Source organism: Gossypium raimondii, chromosome 13 (genome assembly GCF_025698545.1).
Source record: "Gossypium raimondii isolate GPD5lz chromosome 13, ASM2569854v1, whole genome shotgun sequence".
NCBI lineage: Eukaryota > Viridiplantae > Streptophyta > Magnoliopsida > Malvales > Malvaceae > Gossypium > Gossypium raimondii.
The window spans coordinates 53,975,416-53,994,422 of record NC_068577.1 but is presented as its reverse complement, the minus strand read 5'-3'; the positions used below and the strand labels follow the sequence as shown (position 1 = coordinate 53,994,422).

General features: G+C 34.5%; 3 protein-coding genes across 3 annotated transcripts; 2 read left to right on the top strand and 1 right to left on the bottom strand.

Annotated features, from left to right (window-relative positions):
* Positions 1-138: 138 nt before the first annotated feature.
* Positions 139-3,801, top strand: LOC105782212 (leucine aminopeptidase 1). Its single transcript, XM_012606785.2, has 10 exons — positions 139-522; positions 791-1,205; positions 1,297-1,491; positions 1,691-1,916; positions 2,040-2,166; positions 2,323-2,418; positions 2,564-2,641; positions 2,765-2,825; positions 3,152-3,339; positions 3,454-3,801. The coding sequence occupies exons 1-10, from the start codon at positions 472-474 to the stop codon at positions 3,583-3,585; spliced, it is 1,569 nt and encodes a 522-aa protein (XP_012462239.1). The 5' UTR covers positions 139-471; the 3' UTR covers positions 3,586-3,801.
* A 2,195-nt stretch (positions 3,802-5,996) lies between these two features.
* Positions 5,997-9,280, top strand: LOC105782211 (transmembrane 9 superfamily member 10). The gene is made up of 7 exons (XM_012606784.2): positions 5,997-6,333; positions 6,560-6,724; positions 6,829-6,938; positions 7,036-7,144; positions 7,245-7,357; positions 7,443-7,590; positions 7,734-9,280. Exons 1-7 carry the CDS (start codon positions 6,220-6,222, stop codon positions 8,889-8,891), a joined length of 1,917 nt encoding a protein of 638 aa, XP_012462238.1. The 5' UTR covers positions 5,997-6,219; the 3' UTR covers positions 8,892-9,280.
* Positions 9,281-12,408: 3,128 nt separating this feature from the next.
* Positions 12,409-18,525, bottom strand: LOC105782210 (probable cyclic nucleotide-gated ion channel 5). The gene is made up of 8 exons (XM_012606782.2): positions 18,358-18,525; positions 17,056-17,142; positions 16,332-16,914; positions 15,399-15,611; positions 14,889-15,205; positions 14,066-14,177; positions 13,704-13,940; positions 12,409-13,265 (listed from the first exon to the last, which is right to left on the bottom strand). The coding sequence occupies exons 2-8, from the start codon at positions 17,112-17,114 to the stop codon at positions 12,555-12,557; spliced, it is 2,232 nt and encodes a 743-aa protein (XP_012462236.1). The 5' UTR covers positions 17,115-17,142; positions 18,358-18,525; the 3' UTR covers positions 12,409-12,554.
* Positions 18,526-19,007: the final 482 nt, after the last annotated feature.

Here is a 19,007-nt window from a genome sequence, read left to right as displayed (position 1 = left end):
TTAATCAATCACATAAAAAAACAAATTAACTTGTACAGATTAAATTTTTAAAAATAAAGTTTATTTGATTGGAGTGGGATTCTGGGCTTACTGGGCGAGCCACTTGGCCCCGAGCAAGCAGTAATATCGATGAGATGAGAATGAGAAACCCAAGATAATCCAAAGCATGGACATGATGATTATCCCGCCATGTCCTACAATTCCACGTCATTCTCAATACACTCATCATTGTCACTGCCTAAATGCTTTAGCTTTTTGACAAGTTCCGTTATACTTACAAAAATTGCCGTCTATTCTACACTAAAGTAGATGCTCGCCATTGTTGCATCTTTGGCTACTTCTCTTGTAGCTTAATCTTGTTTCTCACTCTTCTCCTCCTATTTATTTGATCTTCGGCTACTTACAGTCTTCATCTGGGCTTTTAGATTTTTTTTCTTTTGTTTTTCTGGCAGTTGTTCCTTTGTGTTATTCATGGCACACACTCTTGGTCTTACTCAACCAGCAAACATAGAACTCCCCAAGGTGAACGCCCCATTTTTTAATTGACTTTTTGGGTTTAGATTTAATTTTTTAATATTGAAATTTCTGACATTTCGCTAACGGGGATAATTTATATTTATCGATTGTTTGGATTTTTTTTGTTTCAAACTTTGGTCATGGATTGGTTCTTTAAAGGGTCTCTAAAAGTTGATATTTTGATGTGCATATCATTGGATTGATGAGTACAGGCTTGATTTTTAAATTAGCTAAAAGAAATTGTCAGTCTAATGTTTGTGAAAATGCTTGAAAGATCTCTTTTGCTGCAAAAGAGATCGATGTGGCAGAATGGAAAGGGGACTTACTTGCAGTTGGGGTCTCTGAAAAAGACATGACCAAAGATGAAAACTCCAAGTTCCAAAACCCAATTTTGAAAAAATTAGATGGCCTGTTGGGTGGTCTCTTAGCTGAGGCCTCTTTTGAGGAGGATTTCACAGGGAAAGCTGGCCAGTCCTTGGTTCATAGACTTCCAGGCCTTGGCTCCAAAAGGGTTGGTTTGTTTGGCCTTGGTCAGTCAGCTTCATCGCCAGCTGCTTTTCATGGTCTTGGTGAGGCTGTTGCTGCAGCTGCAAAGACTGCTCAAGCCAGTGGTGTCGCCGTCATCCTTGCCTCTTCAGAATGTCCTTCCGCCATGTCGAAGGGAAACACTGCTGCGGCTATTGTATCTGGTAATGCTCTTATGATTACTTAGTATCATGATCAATGTTCTTATTCTGAAGTTTGAAGTTTATCTTAGTTGAATGGTTTGGTTTTCGATAGGGACGGTGCTGGGATTATATGAAGATAATAGATACAAATCTGAGTCAAAGAAACCACAGCTTAAATCTCTGGATATTCTTGGTCTTGGAACTGGACCAGAGATAGAGAAGAAGATAAAGTATGCTGAAGTTGTTTCTTGTGCTATAATATTTGGAAGGGAGCTTGTGAATTCACCAGCCAACGTACTTACCCCTGGTATTTTTTTTCCAATATTCCTTTCTTTTTTGCATTTAATTGTAAGGATGATTATTGTTTAATTTTATGTCTGAAGGTGTAATTCGAAGGCTGAATTTCTAACTTGTCAATGACAGTGAGTTTATTGTTTAGATGGGGCAATAAAAAGGAGAGAAAATTTGTAATTTCTTTGAACCAATGTGTCTGTTTATGCTTGCAGCTGCATTAGCCGCAGAGGCTTCAAAGATTGCTTCACTGTACAGTGATGTTCTGTCTGCAAACATCTTGACTGAAGAGCAATGCAGGGAATTGAAGATGGGATCTTATCTCGGAGTTGCTGCAGCATCTGCAAATCCTCCTCATTTTATTCATTTATGCTACAAACCACCAAGCGGACCTGTTAAAACCAAGTTAGCATTAGTTGGAAAAGGATTGACTTTCGACAGGTAATTTCATAAATAATTACATTGACATATTCTAACAGGCGAATATTTTATGATTCAGTTACCATAGGAACTATCCAGCAATGTATTGTTCATGTTTTTACTACTTGTCTTAAATGTTCTTAGTGGTGGCTACAATATCAAGACTGGACCTGGTTGCTCGATCGAAACCATGAAAGCAGACATGGGAGGTTCGGCAGCTGTTTTTGGTGCGGCAAAAGCCCTTGGACAAATCAAACCTTCTGGAGTAGAGGTAATTCATTTGCTTGCTCTCATTTTACTATTGTTGCTCTCCATCTCTGTGCAATCTTTTCTTATTGTGTTTTATATGTTTGTTTATATTTGTTTACTTTTTCTGATTTCTGCATCAAATCTAGTCTTTTACTTCATAAATTGTCCTAATACGCAGGTTCATTTTATTGTTGCATCTTGTGAAAACATGATAAGTGGAAAGGGTATGAGGCCTGGAGATATTGTCACAGCTTCAAATGGAAAGACAATTGAGGTATAGTTTGTTCTATTCTAGCCAAAAAAAAAGAAAAAGAAAATTGAGGTATACATGAAATATATATGGTATTGTGACATTCATAGTTGGGTTCTTTCTTCGTTGTCTTTAATAAATTACTTGTTGCTCACTATGCGGATTGCAGGTTAATAACACTGATGCAGAAGGTAGGCTTACACTAGCAGATGCTTTGGTTTATGCTTGCAACCAAGGTGTTGAGAAGGTAAAGCCGAAAACTAGACATCGTAAATTTGTGATTAGAGTTGTAAACTTGGTAGTTTCAATTGCTTATTTTGTATAGATAATCAGATTTCCATTTTTCAAGTCTGGTTGACTTATTTTGCAGATAGTTGACCTGGCAACACTAACCGGGGCTTGTGTTGTTGCTCTTGGACCCTCAATTGCAGGTATATACTTGACATATGAATTTTACAATCCCCGGAAAACAGTTTTTCGAACTTAGCTTTGGTTAGTTTCGGAAGCAGGTTTATGATAATTTTCTGCATGACAATTAAGTTCGGAGAAACAACAGGCAATCTGAATGTTTAAACATTTAAAGTTGGCACTTCAATATAACAAATTTTTTTCTTTCCATTGAAAGTGTTTTCCTTATTCATAGTTCGTTCGAAAGGCAAGCAGTCATCGTTTCATTGGTTGTTACTCAATTATTGAAACCAAAGCGGTGTGTGTGTACTGTCTCACCATTGCCAATTCATTGGAAAATTTTCTTTAGGCATCTTCACACCCAATGATGATCTAGCAAAGGAGTTATTTCAAGCATCAGAGGCCAGTGGTGAGAAATTTTGGAGGATGCCATTAGAGGAAAGCTATTGGGAATCAATGAAATCAGGAGTTGCTGATATGGTAAATACCGGCGGTCGTCAAGGCGGTGCTATCAATGCAGCTCTGTTCTTGAAACAAGTATGTCAATTTTACTGTCTGTATATTTTTACACACTTAAACGATAGATATTGTAATGTCCACGGTCAAACCATGTTGCGGAACTTCATTGTTGTTGGAACTATGATTTTGCAGTTTGTTGATGAAAAAGTAAAGTGGATGCACATTGACATGGCTGGGCCTGTCTTGAATGATAAGAAGCATGTGGCAACTGGATTTGGCATCTCAACTTTGGTGGAATGGGTTCTGAAGAACTCTTCTTCTTAAATGAAAGCTTGGAACATGCTCTGTTGTGACGGTGGCAGACCGAAAAAGGAGAACAACCTGTTCGAGGTTGTTGGGTTCTGTAAGATCTGTCCGATAAATAAGAAGCTTGTTGTTCGAATACTGCTCTGTTTTCTTTTGCTTTTTGTAGCTTGTTCCTACAATGTTATAACTACATAAAAGCTTTTTTACCAATAAATCTCTTTCCTTCTCATGTTTTATGGTGATTGTGTTCTAACTATATATATATATATATATATATATATATATATATATATCAGGATATTTGGGTAACTTAAAAAACATAATGGCTTAAAACTTCTTTTTGTTTAAGTTAGGTGTTTAAACTTGACAATTATTCTCATATTGGGGCTTAAACATTTTTTTATCTACCAATACTTGATATTTCCTTGAAAATTTTAGAGTTTTAGCTTCAATGTGGGATTAATTATCAAATTTAGGTCTTAATATGGAACAATTGTCAAATTCAGGGACTAAGTTGGACAAAAAATTCAAACTTTAATACGAGAATAATTACTAAATTCAACTCTTAAATAGGGATTTAACCAAAAAATAAAAGGATAATTTATCCTACAAAACACTTCATTTCTCCTAGGTTCATAACAATTGAGTAGGAAGGAAGTAGAAATAAAAATAATAATTAAAGATAGTTACAAATGTGATTACTAGGAATACTTATAATTATGGGAAAATGTTGCTAAAATATTAAGAAAGTTACATTAAAACAAGTTACATTGGTTCACTAATTATTTTCCAGAAAGTTTTCTTAATAAAAAAGTTTATTATTAACAATTTTATGTAAAAATCAATTAATACATTCATTTTAAACTTAAATTTAAAATAAGTTTTAAATATTTAATATGTACGTAAATTAGAATATAAATTAAAATATAATTTGATAACACTTAAAACAAATTTAAATTGATTTTTAGGATTTCTTTTATTTAGAAAAACATTATATAAAAATAATATAAATAAATAATAAGAAAAAAATCATTTTGTCTCAAAAGCAAATAAATAAATAAGCATGATGATGAGGAATTTATAATTTGGTGACCAAAATATAATTTATGCCGATATGAATGATTAAACTTATATTCACCATTAAAAATTTACCTCTAGAATACCAAAGGCTAGGGTTAACCCAAGTAAAATCTAATTTAATTTTTTAAATAATTTTATTATAAGTTCTAATTATATTTCTTTTGACGCAATTCCTAAAATTACCTATAGCTCCTCCCTTACCCATAGATAAAAGGATAATGTACTTTAGTACACTTAAACCTACGTCCTCTTGTATTGACAATAATACCCATGCCAATCGAGCTAGACTCAATCTATAATTTTCTTTTTTTTTATTGTTCATGATCTAATTTTTCCTTGATGATTCATAAAAGTGGAATTATATATATATATATATATATATATATATATATATATATATATATTAGATATCAAATTATGATTTTATTTAAAGGAAAATATGCGAAATTTTCATAAAAATAAAAGTCAAAACATGCTTAAATATTTGTAAAATTTAGTCCTTTTAGTTTTATTTTAGAAATTTAATCTATTTATTTGGTAGATTTTAAAATCTAAATAAAATTATTAATATTGTTAATATTTTTATTAAATTAATTGGTGCTACATTTTTAAATTAAAAATATTCATTTGGTAATCATGATAATAAAATTGAATTTATAATTATATTTGAATTTTTAAATGCAAAAAGTAAATTGACTAAATTTTTAAAATAAAAGTAGGAGGATAAATTTCTAACAAATATACATTCCTACCATTTGGAATTAATTGCACTAGATATACCTAAACTATGACCCTAATTTTAAATTGGTCACGAAACTTCAAAACATTCTAATTATATCTCAAACTATTGATGTTATATCAATTAGGTCCGTTGATTATTAAAACCGTTAATTTAACAGTTAAATGACATGTCAAATCTTATGTGACATAGTTTAAAATATAAATTTCAAAGAAAAGTAAAACATGACCGTATAATTTTTAAAACTAAAACTAAAAAAGCTTTTGTAAAAGCTTCAAAACCTAATAATCAATATTTGTACGATATTCATTTTTGCTTTAAACTATGCTACATAATATTTGACATCTCATTTAGCGGTTAAATTAATTATCTTGGTAATGGAACGACCTTATTGATATAACTTGAATGGTTTGGGATATAATTATAATGGACATTTAAAATGAAAGTTAGAATTTGAGTGTGTATAGTGCAATTAACCCTACCATTACTGAAACAAACACGTAACACATGTAAAACCATCAGAGTCGACTTCATCAAAAATCAAGACCGTACATAGGAAAAAATGAAGCAAAACATGGTTCGTGGGTGCCAATGGAGGAGAAAGCTTCCCTTCATCAACATATATATAGTCGTTTCTCTTTTCCTCTCATTCTTCCTAACAAACTACCTCCTTTATTTTCTTTCTCCATTTTTCCCTTCGTTTCTTTCGTCCCAAACAAAGACCAAGAAAATATTCAACTCCATAAACACCACAATCGTGTCTTTTCAATAGGGAAAAAACTGGGATTAATCCAGGCTATCTGATCAAGATCCATAAAAAGGAAATTAAAACCATGGCGGGTCGTTGTTTTCACGTTGCATGGATCTTCTTCTCCTTGTTTTATCTCTTCTTCCTTCCTTCTCATTGCTTCTACCTCCCTGGTGTTGCCCCTGAAGATTTCAAAACGGTCAGTTACTTTCTTCACATGCATGCATGCATGTCAATGTTGATTTATGCATCATCTTCATTATAATGTGTTTTTGGATCTTTGGGTCGACTTGGATTTTCCATTCTGTTATTGGGTTTTATTCAGATCTGCGTTTTATGATCTCTTGAAAGTTTGTATCCCCCCCCCCCATTGTTTAAAGGATCCTAACATTATTCAAATTTATGTATTCTTCCATCAATGCCAGGGGGATCCATTGTTGGTGAAAGTGAATAAGATAAGTTCAACTAAAACACAACTTCCTTATTCCTACTATTCATTGCCCTATTGTCAGCCTGATCACATAGTTGACAGTGCAGAGAATCTTGGGGAAGTCCTTCGTGGTGATCGAATCGAAAACTCTCCTTACACGGTGGTGACTTCACAACTATGATTTTCTTTTACGTCTCTTTACACTCTATATCTTGGTTCTGTTTTGTTTTCAGTGATTAAAAAAAGGATCATTCTAATTTGCAGTTTATAATGAGAGAATCACGAATGTGCAATGTTGTATGTCGTAAAGTTCTTGATAAAAAAGCTGCAAAAGCTTTCAAAGAGAAGATAGATGATGAATATCGTGTTAACATGTGAGGGCTCTCAAAAATTTCCCATTTTCAGCATTATTTCTTCTTTTGAGTAACAATGGAATGAATATGTTTTTTTATGGTTTTGTTTGTGATATAGGATTTTGGATAATCTTCCATTGGTTGTTCCTATAAGAAGGCCTGATGTTGAAAATGCTGTAGTGTACCAGCATGGTTTTCATGTTGGTCTCAAAGGGAAGTATGCTGGGGTAAATACTAGATTTATCAGCTTGTTTTTTAGATTTATTTTTATTTTTATTTTTCAATTTGATGATGCAAACATAGCTGGTTTGTTGTTGTGAATTGTAGAGCAAGGAAGAGAAACATTTCATTAACAATCACTTGGCATTTACAGTCAAGTTTCACAAGGATCCATTGACAGAAACTGCAAGGATTGTTGGATTTGAAGTCAAGCCATTCAGGTTATTAGACTTTGTTGCCTTTAATATCTCTTATCAATGGTGTTTATTTTCTGTGTTTCTTAACAAATCATGTTGATGAATGCAGTGTTAAACATGAATACGAGGGTGAGTGGAACACGAAGACCCGTCTTACGACCTGTGATCCCCATGCAAAACGTGCGGTAACGAGCTCTGAATCTCCACAAGAGGTTGAAGAAAAGGAGATCATATTCACATATGATGTTGAGTTCCAGGTCAGGTCATGTACCTCTATGTAAATTGCATATGTTACTCGAACATATTCCCGAGCAACATTGGTTCTTGCTACTTGTTACAATTTGACTAGTCTATTTGATATTATTTCATTCTAATCACCTTGCTCCCAGTAATCTTGCAGGAAAGTGATATAAAGTGGGCATCTCGATGGGATACCTATCTTCTGATGGCTGATGATCAGATCCACTGGTTCTCAATTGTTAATTCTTTGATGATTGTTCTGTTCCTGTCTGCAATGGTGGCGATGATCATGTTGCGAACTCTCTATCGTGATATCTCCAAGTACAACCAACTCGAGACACAAGAAGAAGCTCAAGAGGAAACAGGGTGGAAGCTTGTCCATGGTGATGTTTTTCGGCCTCCAACAAACTTCGATTTACTCTGTGTGTATGTAGGAACAGGGGTTCAGTTTTTTGGTATGATTCTTGTTACAATGATCTTTGCTCTCCTTGGCTTCCTATCACCTTCAAATCGAGGTGGATTAATGACTGCCATGCTTCTACTCTGGGTCTTCATGGGCCTATTCGCCGGATACTCGTCGGCCCGGCTATATAAGATGTTCAAAGGAGCAAACTGGAAGAGCATCACACTCAAAACAGCTATTAAATTCCCTGCAACTGTCTTTGCCATCTTTTTTGTCTTGAATGCATTGATATGGGGTCAGAAATCCTCCGGTGCAGTACCATTCGGAACCATGTTCGCTCTCGTACTTTTATGGTTCGGCATCTCCGTCCCACTCGTGTTTGTGGGAAGTTATATCGGTTTCAAGAAACCTGTAAAAGAAGATCCAGTGAAAACTAATAAGATCCCAAGGCAAGTCCCGGACCAGCCGTGGTACTTGCACCCTGCGTTTTCAATCTTGATCGGGGGCATACTTCCATTTGGTGCTGTTTTCATTGAGCTCTTTTTCATCCTAACATCAATATGGCTGCATCAATTCTATTACATATTTGGATTCCTCTTCATTGTCTTCATCATTCTTGTTGTCACTTGTGCCGAGATCACAGTTGTTCTATGCTACTTCCAGTTATGTAGTGAGGATTACCAATGGTGGTGGAGATCATACTTGACTTCCGGTTCTTCGGCACTTTACTTATTCCTCTATGCTGCCTTCTACTTCTTCACAAAGCTCGAGATCACGAAACTGGTATCCGGAATGTTGTACTTTGGCTACATGTTGATTGTGTCGTACGCGTTCTTCGTACTCACCGGTACAATCGGTTTCTATGCTTGCTTCTGGTTCACTAGGCTCATATACTCATCGGTGAAGATCGATTGAATCCGTTTTTCGTGCGACTCGAATGAAATTTGCGGGTTTAATTCATCATGAGGATGCTCAAAAATCAAACCCCAAAACTGAATCAGAAATGCAGGACATTCTTTTGCTAGTGGACTTCACCAATTAAGTTTTGAATATTTTGATCATTGAAATGGTTTAATTTTTTTTTAGATTTCTCCATGGTAGTTCTTTGATTAATTTTTAGTTGTTAACTGATTCCATTACTGGTTTTGGACTAAAGAGATTATGAAGCAATCTCTTTTTAGAAGTCATTTTTCTTTTTGTCTAGAAATTAAGGAATTGTTGTATTCAGAGTTGATAGTCATGTGTCATCCTGCAATTCTGTCAATAAAGAATTTTCATAATCTTCCAATAAAGAAGATGATCAATTTATATACATTGTAGCAGGAGTTCAATTACTACTGAAAAATAAATAAATTAAATTTTGTATAAAAATCAAAGAGTAAATTGATCATTTTATTAAAAATTAAAATTTTTATCTATTTTACTGTTAAGTACTATCGTGATTGATGATACTAACATGGATCGATCGTTTTCATTCTTTTTAAAATAAATAAATAATATCTCATAGGTAAATGGGAACTATATGTAAGTCCATAGGCATAAGAATTAATGAAGCAACTTACAGTCTTTAAAATTTAAAGCAAGCCTTTACTTACAACTGTATTTCCAAACTGGAATGTCTATGTATTGGGTATATTGGTTTCAGATCTTCTAATCAAACGTAACAACAAATATAAAAATAACATCATGGATTACATATCAATCTCCGTCTTCAGCAGTAAAATCAGGTTCCGGAGGCTTTTGTAGTTTCACCAACTCCTTTGCGCTCTTAGCGTTCGGTTCGATGAATGCCACGGCGCGCTTTGCAGCAAACTTGGAAGCTAAGAAAGTAGCACCGATGCTGTATGAACCTCCACCGCTGTTATTGCGGGTTCCATCTGATCCTGCTGCTGCTGCTTCCTCTTCTTCTTCCTTCGACGAAGCTCCTCCATGATCTTCCTCTTGAATAACGCCAAGCAGCTTGGATAAAGCAAGCTGCCCAGGTTCTCCACTGCTGTGAATGAAAACGGAATGTATGTTGTACCTGTCTACTGTGAAGACGCCTGAATTGACCGGCAACAAATTTTAATTCCTCAGCTATGAGGGCAAAAGCTTCGACCTCAGTTAAAGCCTTCACTGTCCGAGTAGATGTTGGAAGGCTAGCACCGGTTTTGGGATCCAATGCCCAAGTTAGAAGTTCCTCTCCACAGAAATCTCCTTCTTTCAGCAAACTGCGGTTGAAAAACCCACTCCTTCCACCATCTGTTGTTACACTCTCAAGACGGCCACGAATAATGAATAGCATCTCATCAACAGGATCCCCCTCTCGGACTATGTAGGTGCTCTCAGTAAACAGGCATGGTTTCAGCCGTTCACAAATGGCATCAAGCAATCTCTCATCCATACTCTCAAACAGAGGAACCTAGAAAAATGAAAGCCGTTAGCGCATACGATGGTGCCAAAGCAATACAATATCGGATGCCAGTCGAGAAAAGACCACAATGGAAGGATCATACAAAAAAACAGGAGGAAAAGGAAATGGAATTGAAGGAAAATTTATTAAGCCTATGCGTAAATACGGAACTGAATTGAAATCATGAAATATAGCAAAAACAACTTCTAGAGACACACCAGATCATCCACTAAACGAAGATAGTACAACATGCTACTGATCACTTTCATATATAATGCAAACACGAGATTTATGTTATGGGGAAAAGTTGTATTCCATAGGCTTCAGAACATGGACACAGAAAGACAAGTGAAAGGTAATCCATTGCACGAAAAATAAAAAAACTTGTACTACTCAGTTCTCACTACTGCTACTAAAGAAGACACCAAAACACAAAGAAAAGAACTTACCCTTCTAACCAAAGCCAGACAGAGGTGCCTCTTAATATCTCTCCTCAGATCCTTTGGGAGGCTCTGGACCAAGTTCTCTTCATCAACACCACAAGAAACTAAAAGAAGTTTATTCAGTAACTTCATAGATTTGAACAATTAAGTTTTGGTTCAATTCTTTGAATACCTAGACCTATTTTTGGCCAAATTTTTAAGACATTATTCAGGGAACCTTATTGGTATCATTTGACTTTTAAAAGGTTCGAGGGACTGTTTCAAAACTATTCTTAAGTTGACGTATCACGGGTCCATGAATATTGGGAAAAAACATTCTTAACACTAATTTAGGTTAATCCCTGCTTCCCAAGGTTTTACTCTTTATGTCTTTAAATCAAAAAAGAAAAACAAAGAAACCAAGTTTAAAATAGGATGTATTAAGAAGTAATTTATTTTCTTTTTTGGGTAAAGGCGTTCCTCTAATTTCAACATTTTTGGCCAATTTAATTTTAGGCTTTTTGGCAATAAATGAGACATACCCACAATTAAACAAATGAATTTTTAAATCGGCAAATTATATGAAATGGCATGGAAGGAAAAGATTTAAATTTTTCATTCATATCAGTTTTTTATAAAATAAAATTTAAAATGATAGGGTTCTGTTGTTACATTAATAAAAGAGACCCTGCCCTTTTCTCTCTCATTTAACCATGAACCCGCTCAAACACATTTTAATTTTAATCAAGACTTTTTTTTTTAATTGGATTCAATAACCCAAATTGAATTTAACAATTACAAAAAGGTATTTTGTTTTAAACCTCACTTTCATACACTATCTTCGCACCACCAAAAAAATAATTTCAGGGTAAAAGGGAATATTAAAAAAATAAAACCCTTAACTTTTTTAAGAAAAAGGAAAAAAAAAAGCTTTTACTAAAATATTAAAAAAAAAATTATATTAATTTAATATTAAAATTGATTTTATTATTAAAAATTAAAAAAATAATAAATTAACAAAACCCAAATAACCATTTTTTCACTGAATATTATTTAATCAAAAAAATTACATATAAACTATATTTTATAATACAAACAAATTTTATTAAATTACATTGGAAAAAAAGAATTTCAAAAAAAACTAAAAAAAAATAAAAAAAAGAAAAAATAAATTTTTTGTGTAACATGAAAAGATAAAAAGGAAAAAATAAACAAAGTTCGTGAGAAATGCTTTAATCAGGGTTCATTCTGTGGGGATTTACTCTTTCCGGAGACTATAGGAGAAAAAATCCCGCTCTTCCCAAAATTTTTGAAAAAAAAAAGTTTTTAATTTAATTAAAAAAAAACGACAAACTTAAGCATGAGTAGGCCAAACTAATTTAAGCGGGGCGTCCTTAATTCCTACAAATCTTTACTCGTCCCAAAAAATGGGGGAAACATTATGTTAGCCAATAATTCCCCCTGAGGATTTTAATTCATCCAATCCCCACATTAATTTTATTTTTTTAATTAAATCCTGTGTCTTTTTAAAACAAAAAAAAAAAGGTAATTTTTTTCATTATTTAATCAACTCACTTTTTAACAAACAGCTTGACACTGAAAATGAAACATTGGTTTTAGCAACTTACAGTCTTTAAAATTTAAAGCAAGCCTTTACTTACAACTGTATTTCCAAACTGGAATGTCTATGTATTGGGTATATTGGTTTCAGATCTTCTAATCAAACGTAACAACAAATATAAAAATAACATCATGGATTACATATCAATCTCCGTCTTCAGCAGTAAAATCAGGTTCCGGAGGCTTTTGTAGTTTCACCAACTCCTTTGCGCTCTTAGCGTTCCGGTTCCGATGAATGCCACGAAGTGCGTTTGCAGCAAACTTGGAAGCTAAGAAAGTAGCACCGATGCTGTATGAACCTCCACCGCTGTTATTGCGGGTTCCATCTGATCCTGCTGCTGCTGCTTCCTCTTCTTCTTCCTTACGACGAAGCTCCTCCATGATCTTCCTCTTGGAATAACGCCGCCAAGCAGCTTGGATAAAGCAAGCTGCCCAGGTTCTCCACTGCTGTGAATGAAAACGGAATGTATGTTGTACCTGTCTACTGTGAAGACGCCTGAATTGACCGGCAACAAATTTTAATTCCTCAGCTATGAGGGCAAAAGCTTCGACCTCAGTTAAAGCCTTCACTGTCCGAGTAGATGTTGGAAGGCTAGCACCGGTTTTGGGATCCAATGCCCAAGTTAGAAGTTCCTCTCCACAGAAATCTCCTTCTTTCAGCAAACTGCGGTTGAAAAACCCACTCCTTCCACCATCTGTTGTTACACTCTCAAGACGGCCACGAATAATGAATAGCATCTCATCAACAGGATCCCCCTCTCGGACTATGTAGGTGCTCTCAGTAAACAGGCATGGTTTCAGCCGTTCACAAATGGCATCAAGCAATCTCTCATCCATACTCTCAAACAGAGGAACCTAGAAAATGAAAGCCGTTAAGCGCATACGATGGTGCCAAAGCAATACAATATCGGATGCCAGTCGAGAAAAGACCACAATGGAAGGATCATACAAAAAACAGGAGGAAAAGGAAATGGAATTGAAGGAAAATTTATTAAGCCTATGCGTAAATACGGAACTGAATTGAAATCATGAAATATAGCAAAACAACTTCTAGAGACACACCAGATCATCCACTAAACGAAGATAGTACAACATGCTACTGATCACTTTCATATATAATGCAAACACGAGATTTATGTTATGGGGAAAAGTTGTATTCCATAGGCTTCAGAACATGGACACAGAAAGACAAGTGAAAGGTAATCCATTGCACGAAAAATAAAAAAACTTGTACTACTCAGTTCTCACTACTGCTACTAAAGAAGACACCAAAACACAAAGAAAAGAACTTACCCTTCTAACCAAAGCCAGACAGAGGTGCCTCTTAATATCTCTCCTCAGATCCTTTGGGAGGCTCTGGACCAAGTTCTCTTCATCAACACCACGTGTTTCCAACCACTTGTATTGGTCATAACGCCTCACCCGTTCCCTCAAGTCCTGGGGAAGCATACGATGATGCATCCATTGTTCTGAATCACGCCTTTTAATCCTCATTTCTTCTAGCCGAATGGTGAGAGATTGAAGATAGGTCTGTTTACAACATTGAAAACAACAACAATGCCAGAACATTCTCAAATCAATTTTGCTTTCTACAGTCTCAAGTCTCAACTAACTAACTGGCTAAATAAAGCTTGAGATAATATTCAAAAATCTACCTGCATGTTTCCAATCAGAAGCGCAAAGAGAATGAGTCCAAAAATGGCAAGTGCGATGGAGAATATGACCTCACCAGGGTAGGTGCTAGTTTCAAGTCCCTGGCCAAGGGTACTGCAAATATATTGAAGGAAATACGCAGAAGAATCTTAGGAATCAGCTGAATATAAGTTAAACACAAGCATAGAGAGCATATAATAACAAGAAATTAACCGTGCCATATAAAGGATAAGTCAAAACAGTAGGTACCAAGGGCAAATAACCAAAAATCAAGTTAGGAAGCATTAAAGCATAAGGGGAGAGGCCTTTTATTTATTTCTTTATTATATAGTCTAGCAACTAAAGGCCAAAGGATTGATGAAGATAGGAAGGTAAGACTTCAAAAAGAGTAGCAAAGATGGTACAAATATAAGACTAATGTTCTGAAATGGCAACAATAACTCATAATCCATGAGTATGTGGGTACACGTGGCTGAGTTCTTAGGGTTCAATCAGTAGGAGATGAATGTGTAATAGATGCTGCATTAAACATCCAAGTCCCTGTAAATAGATCACAAATAACAGAAAGCAGAACACAACCTAGAGTGTATCTATTTCGTATGCACTGCCAAGAAGACAAGAAAACTTTCCACACAAGTAGTGTCTTGCAAGTTCTCTTTCAAACAATCATGATAAATGATGATTATCAATGTCTGATATGAAAGCAACTTCTTGCTACATAATAATCTAATATACAGTGCAGAATATCATATAACAGAATCCACATTTTATTTTCTTATTTTCTTATTATATTAATCAGCAGTTAGAAGGAACATGATTTCCCACCTCAAATTCTGTAGACCCCACCATAAACAGTAGCAGTATTTGGAAAAGAACTTTGTTGATGAAACAATACCAGATGACAAAGCATGTGTGAAGATTCCGAAATCAAATGGAGGATTATCAATATTGTCATCAGCTGGGCACTTTTCTTTAAGAACAGTGTCTTTGGTATTATTCCATACTCCATAACCTTCCATATGCTGATTCCCGCAGTATAAGAAATTTGTATTGCATTTATCCCTACCAATATCCTTACAAGCCTTCTGCCAGCAAGTATCATTTCGTTCTACGGCTACCCAGTACCAGAATGCCCCTACTATCTGAATCATTCATCCAAAAAAAAAAAAAACACAGATCAAAATATAATTACACAAGTAATCAAGTTTGTTAAAGAACAGATTAGAGCGAAAATTGTGACCTAGAGATCAAAAGATGGCCTAAATCAAAGAAGTGGAGAACAAATAACAATAGGTTTTATTAGTGCAATAAAGATGCATATTGATAGGGACTTACATGACTACAAAGCATATATAATAACAAATAATATGCAGCTCCAGCCCAAGCAGTTTCAGCAAAGACACCTGTTGTCCTTTTCATTTCTGATGTTAAGGGTATAACTCTAAGAAATCGAGGGATATACTGAAACAAGACGATGAAAAACAAGGCCTGTTTTGTTGCTAGCACATCTGAACCATTGGAACCATGAAGAAATCGCCAAACAACAATCTGCATTTATGAACAAAATAATGAGAAAACAGCAGGTGCATTTGATCAGCCACGTTGCAACTAGGATGTCATGCAGCAATGATAGCTCATCAACATTATTCCCAGGTAGATTTAACTACTACTCCTTAATATGACAATGCACATATAATCTTAACTTGGACATCCCTAATCAGCATATTAAGCACTTGAAGGAAAACAATATTCAACCAGATTTTCACTTAAAAAATCCTATGGATGTTATATTCATTCTGTATTAGGAATTGAGAATATTTAAATTGGCCTTACTTGCGTTCAAGGCATTACCTATGTGAATTAACAGTAGCCAAGGATGACAGAAAAAAATGCAATGAAAAAATTACTTTAACATAGTCCATATTTGCAACACAAACCATCAGTTGCTCCCTTGTTTCACACTTTAAATAACAGAATACATGCAGTAAAGAGTGTGTCAATGTGAAAGAAAAAAGAAGCAAGTATACAAAGAAAGTTAATACACATAAAGCAGACAATAATGAAGCAAAACAAGAAGTAAGAATGAACAATACTACAACATCAGATGGAATACAAATAAAATTGTGGCTCACCAAACATGGATACATGAGAAGGAAAAAAATCAATAAAGAAAGATATAATGCAAGAAACAGAGAGCTAGATGCATTAGAACAAATGATAATATGCAGCATTCTGCTATTGAATACTGAAGGAAACAACTGTTAAGACCTGTGGTAATGGAAGCACAGCAAGAAAATCAAGGAAGAAATATTGCAGCATGTATCGCTTGGCTATTCGTGCAGGATCAATCACAAGTTCACCTCGTCCAAAAACTCGAGAAGACGGTGCAATGTAAGCAGTACGGAACTGAAGAGCCATGCGGATAAGATAAAAAGCATCTATAATCGTCCGCAGAGTGGTTGCAGTGACTGCTAAACTTTTATCAATAGTAAGACACTTTTCTGGATCATTAATAACAGGAAGAAAAAAAAATAGAGGGTCCACTGATACAGCCAGAATACACGATATGAAAAATAATTTATTGCATAGCAAGAGGAATTTATCCTGCGGATCAAATATTTTCTTTTCTGATACTTTAAGATCCTCAGGAAACACAACTCGAGAAACCCCAAATCCAAGTGAGCGACCAATTGACTTAAGTCCTTCAGATCCCTTTCTGATCCCTCTCTTGAAAGATCTAGACGTTGTATTGTTTGCATGGCCAGAACGACCTAATCCCTCAATGTTAAACCCACAATTTTTCAATCCTGCAGCAGAGGGTGATGATGATCTAGAGTCCAAGTCATCCAACCTGGAGAAAATAGAAAGAAAAACTTAAAGATGATATGTCTTCACCTAAAATAATTTACCCAACAGCAGTAGCTATCAGCCTTAAACTCTAACCACGAGAGATAGAGAGGGAAAAGAACATTCAGAATAATGCTTTTGGTACCTGACAAACTTCTCCCTTTGTCCACTCATATACTGAGCTTTATGACCACAATCAAACATTTTTTACAATAAAGTGCATAAATACATCCTGCAATCCAGCAACAACGATTCAATCGAGTGCCAAGCAATTAGAGAAGTTTCTTATGCTATCATTCATGATCCAGCAGTTAAGCAGCTACAATTCCAGAAGATAGCAAAGCAAAGAAAATTCCAAATGTTTGAACACAATAAGGAGGAAGCACAAACCTATTTTCCCGTAAGACCAATCAAATTTATGATAGCAAGAAGTAACATAACTGCATATAATTTATGTCTAGTTTCTAAGAGATTTCAACGCTATAATTGGAGAAACAAATTCCCATCATTCAATCCTTTCAAGTGGAGTTCAGTTCCAGTTGAAATAATTTGGTGAATTAAATTTAAACTCAGACTCAACAAATGCTCCAGAAGACCCTAAATTTAAACATCACTCAGATGTTTAGTGTTATACACTTGTTGAAGAACTGAACTAGTCCACATATCTCAAAATCACAAATTATCACCCTCCTTCAAAATTTCAACTAGCCATATGCCTCTACAATCTCTATTTAGAAGCTAAACATAATTTTAACCGATACGCATAATTACCAAAAGCTGAAAATTTCATCTCTTTATCTACCGATCAAGTAACAACCATAATTTCAATAAAAATCTCTACCTTTCCTAATCCTTCTATCTTTACCAAGTTATTTTGCTAGAAATCGATTAAGCTAAACCTAATTGAAACCTACACACACCTCTTCTACAGTTACCAAAAGTCGCAAATTTCATCTCTTTATCTACTGATCAAATAAAAACCATAATTTCACTAGAAATCTCCACCTTTCCTAATTATTCTATTTTTAGCAAGTTAAATTGCTAGAAATCGAGCAAATTCTCTACCTATACTACTGGATCCCAACAAATGGCTGCAAAAAATAGCTTGTCCTTTTCAAGTATTAACCAAGCTTTCAATCTATTAAAGAATCAAATTTACTATCCTTAATTAACCGCTTAATCGAACGGAAAGTTCACTCAAAGTAACGAACGACAAATTAGAAGGCAGAGTTGACTTCTAGATTCGAAACTCTTAGCTAAAACTTCAACTCGTATAAATCATACCAACAAAAAATTGAATAAATTACAAAGAAAAAAGAAGAAAAAGATCATAAAATTTTCAAACTATAAAGCAAATTTAAGAACTCATAAAAAAGTTAAAAAAATTCAGTACATAATTATAAAACTATCTAAAATAAAATTAATTAAGATGAGGAAGAAAACTTACAGAGAAATCCTTCAAATTTACTTCAAAAATGAATTAAAAGCTGCCTAATAATGTAAAAACAAAACAGATTTACACTTAAGCGCGACTGAAGAAGAAGAATGTGGGAGAAAAAACATGAAAGACAGACACGAAGATAATATTTACCGAAAAAGGACGAAGAGAGAAAGGGAGTCAAATTGGGAAATGTCCAAATGGTCCCCTTTAGCCTTTAGTTCACCTTATTTTTATGGTTAAATTCTGCAACTAGTCCCTGTATCATGCGTGAAATGTGAAATTAGTCCCTTTACTTTGGTATTTTTAGTTACTATACTTTTCGAATTTTAAAATTGCACTCCTCATCAAATAATAGTTGTTAAATTCATTAAGTTAATTTTGTCTATTTCCAAAATTTGGCAGTGAAAACATATTATTACATTTGTAATATGGTGCAATTTATTATTTCGCATATTACTCACAAAAAGCCAATTAATTGATTTAACTATTGTCATTTGAGTCAAAAGTCAAAATTGAAATTTTGGAATTAAAAAGTATAGGGACTAGGAATGATACAATTGGAGAATATTGATTAAATCTACAATTTTACACATTATACAAAATTAATAATACAATTTAACCAACCAGATTTGACTACTACCATTTGAATCAGGATT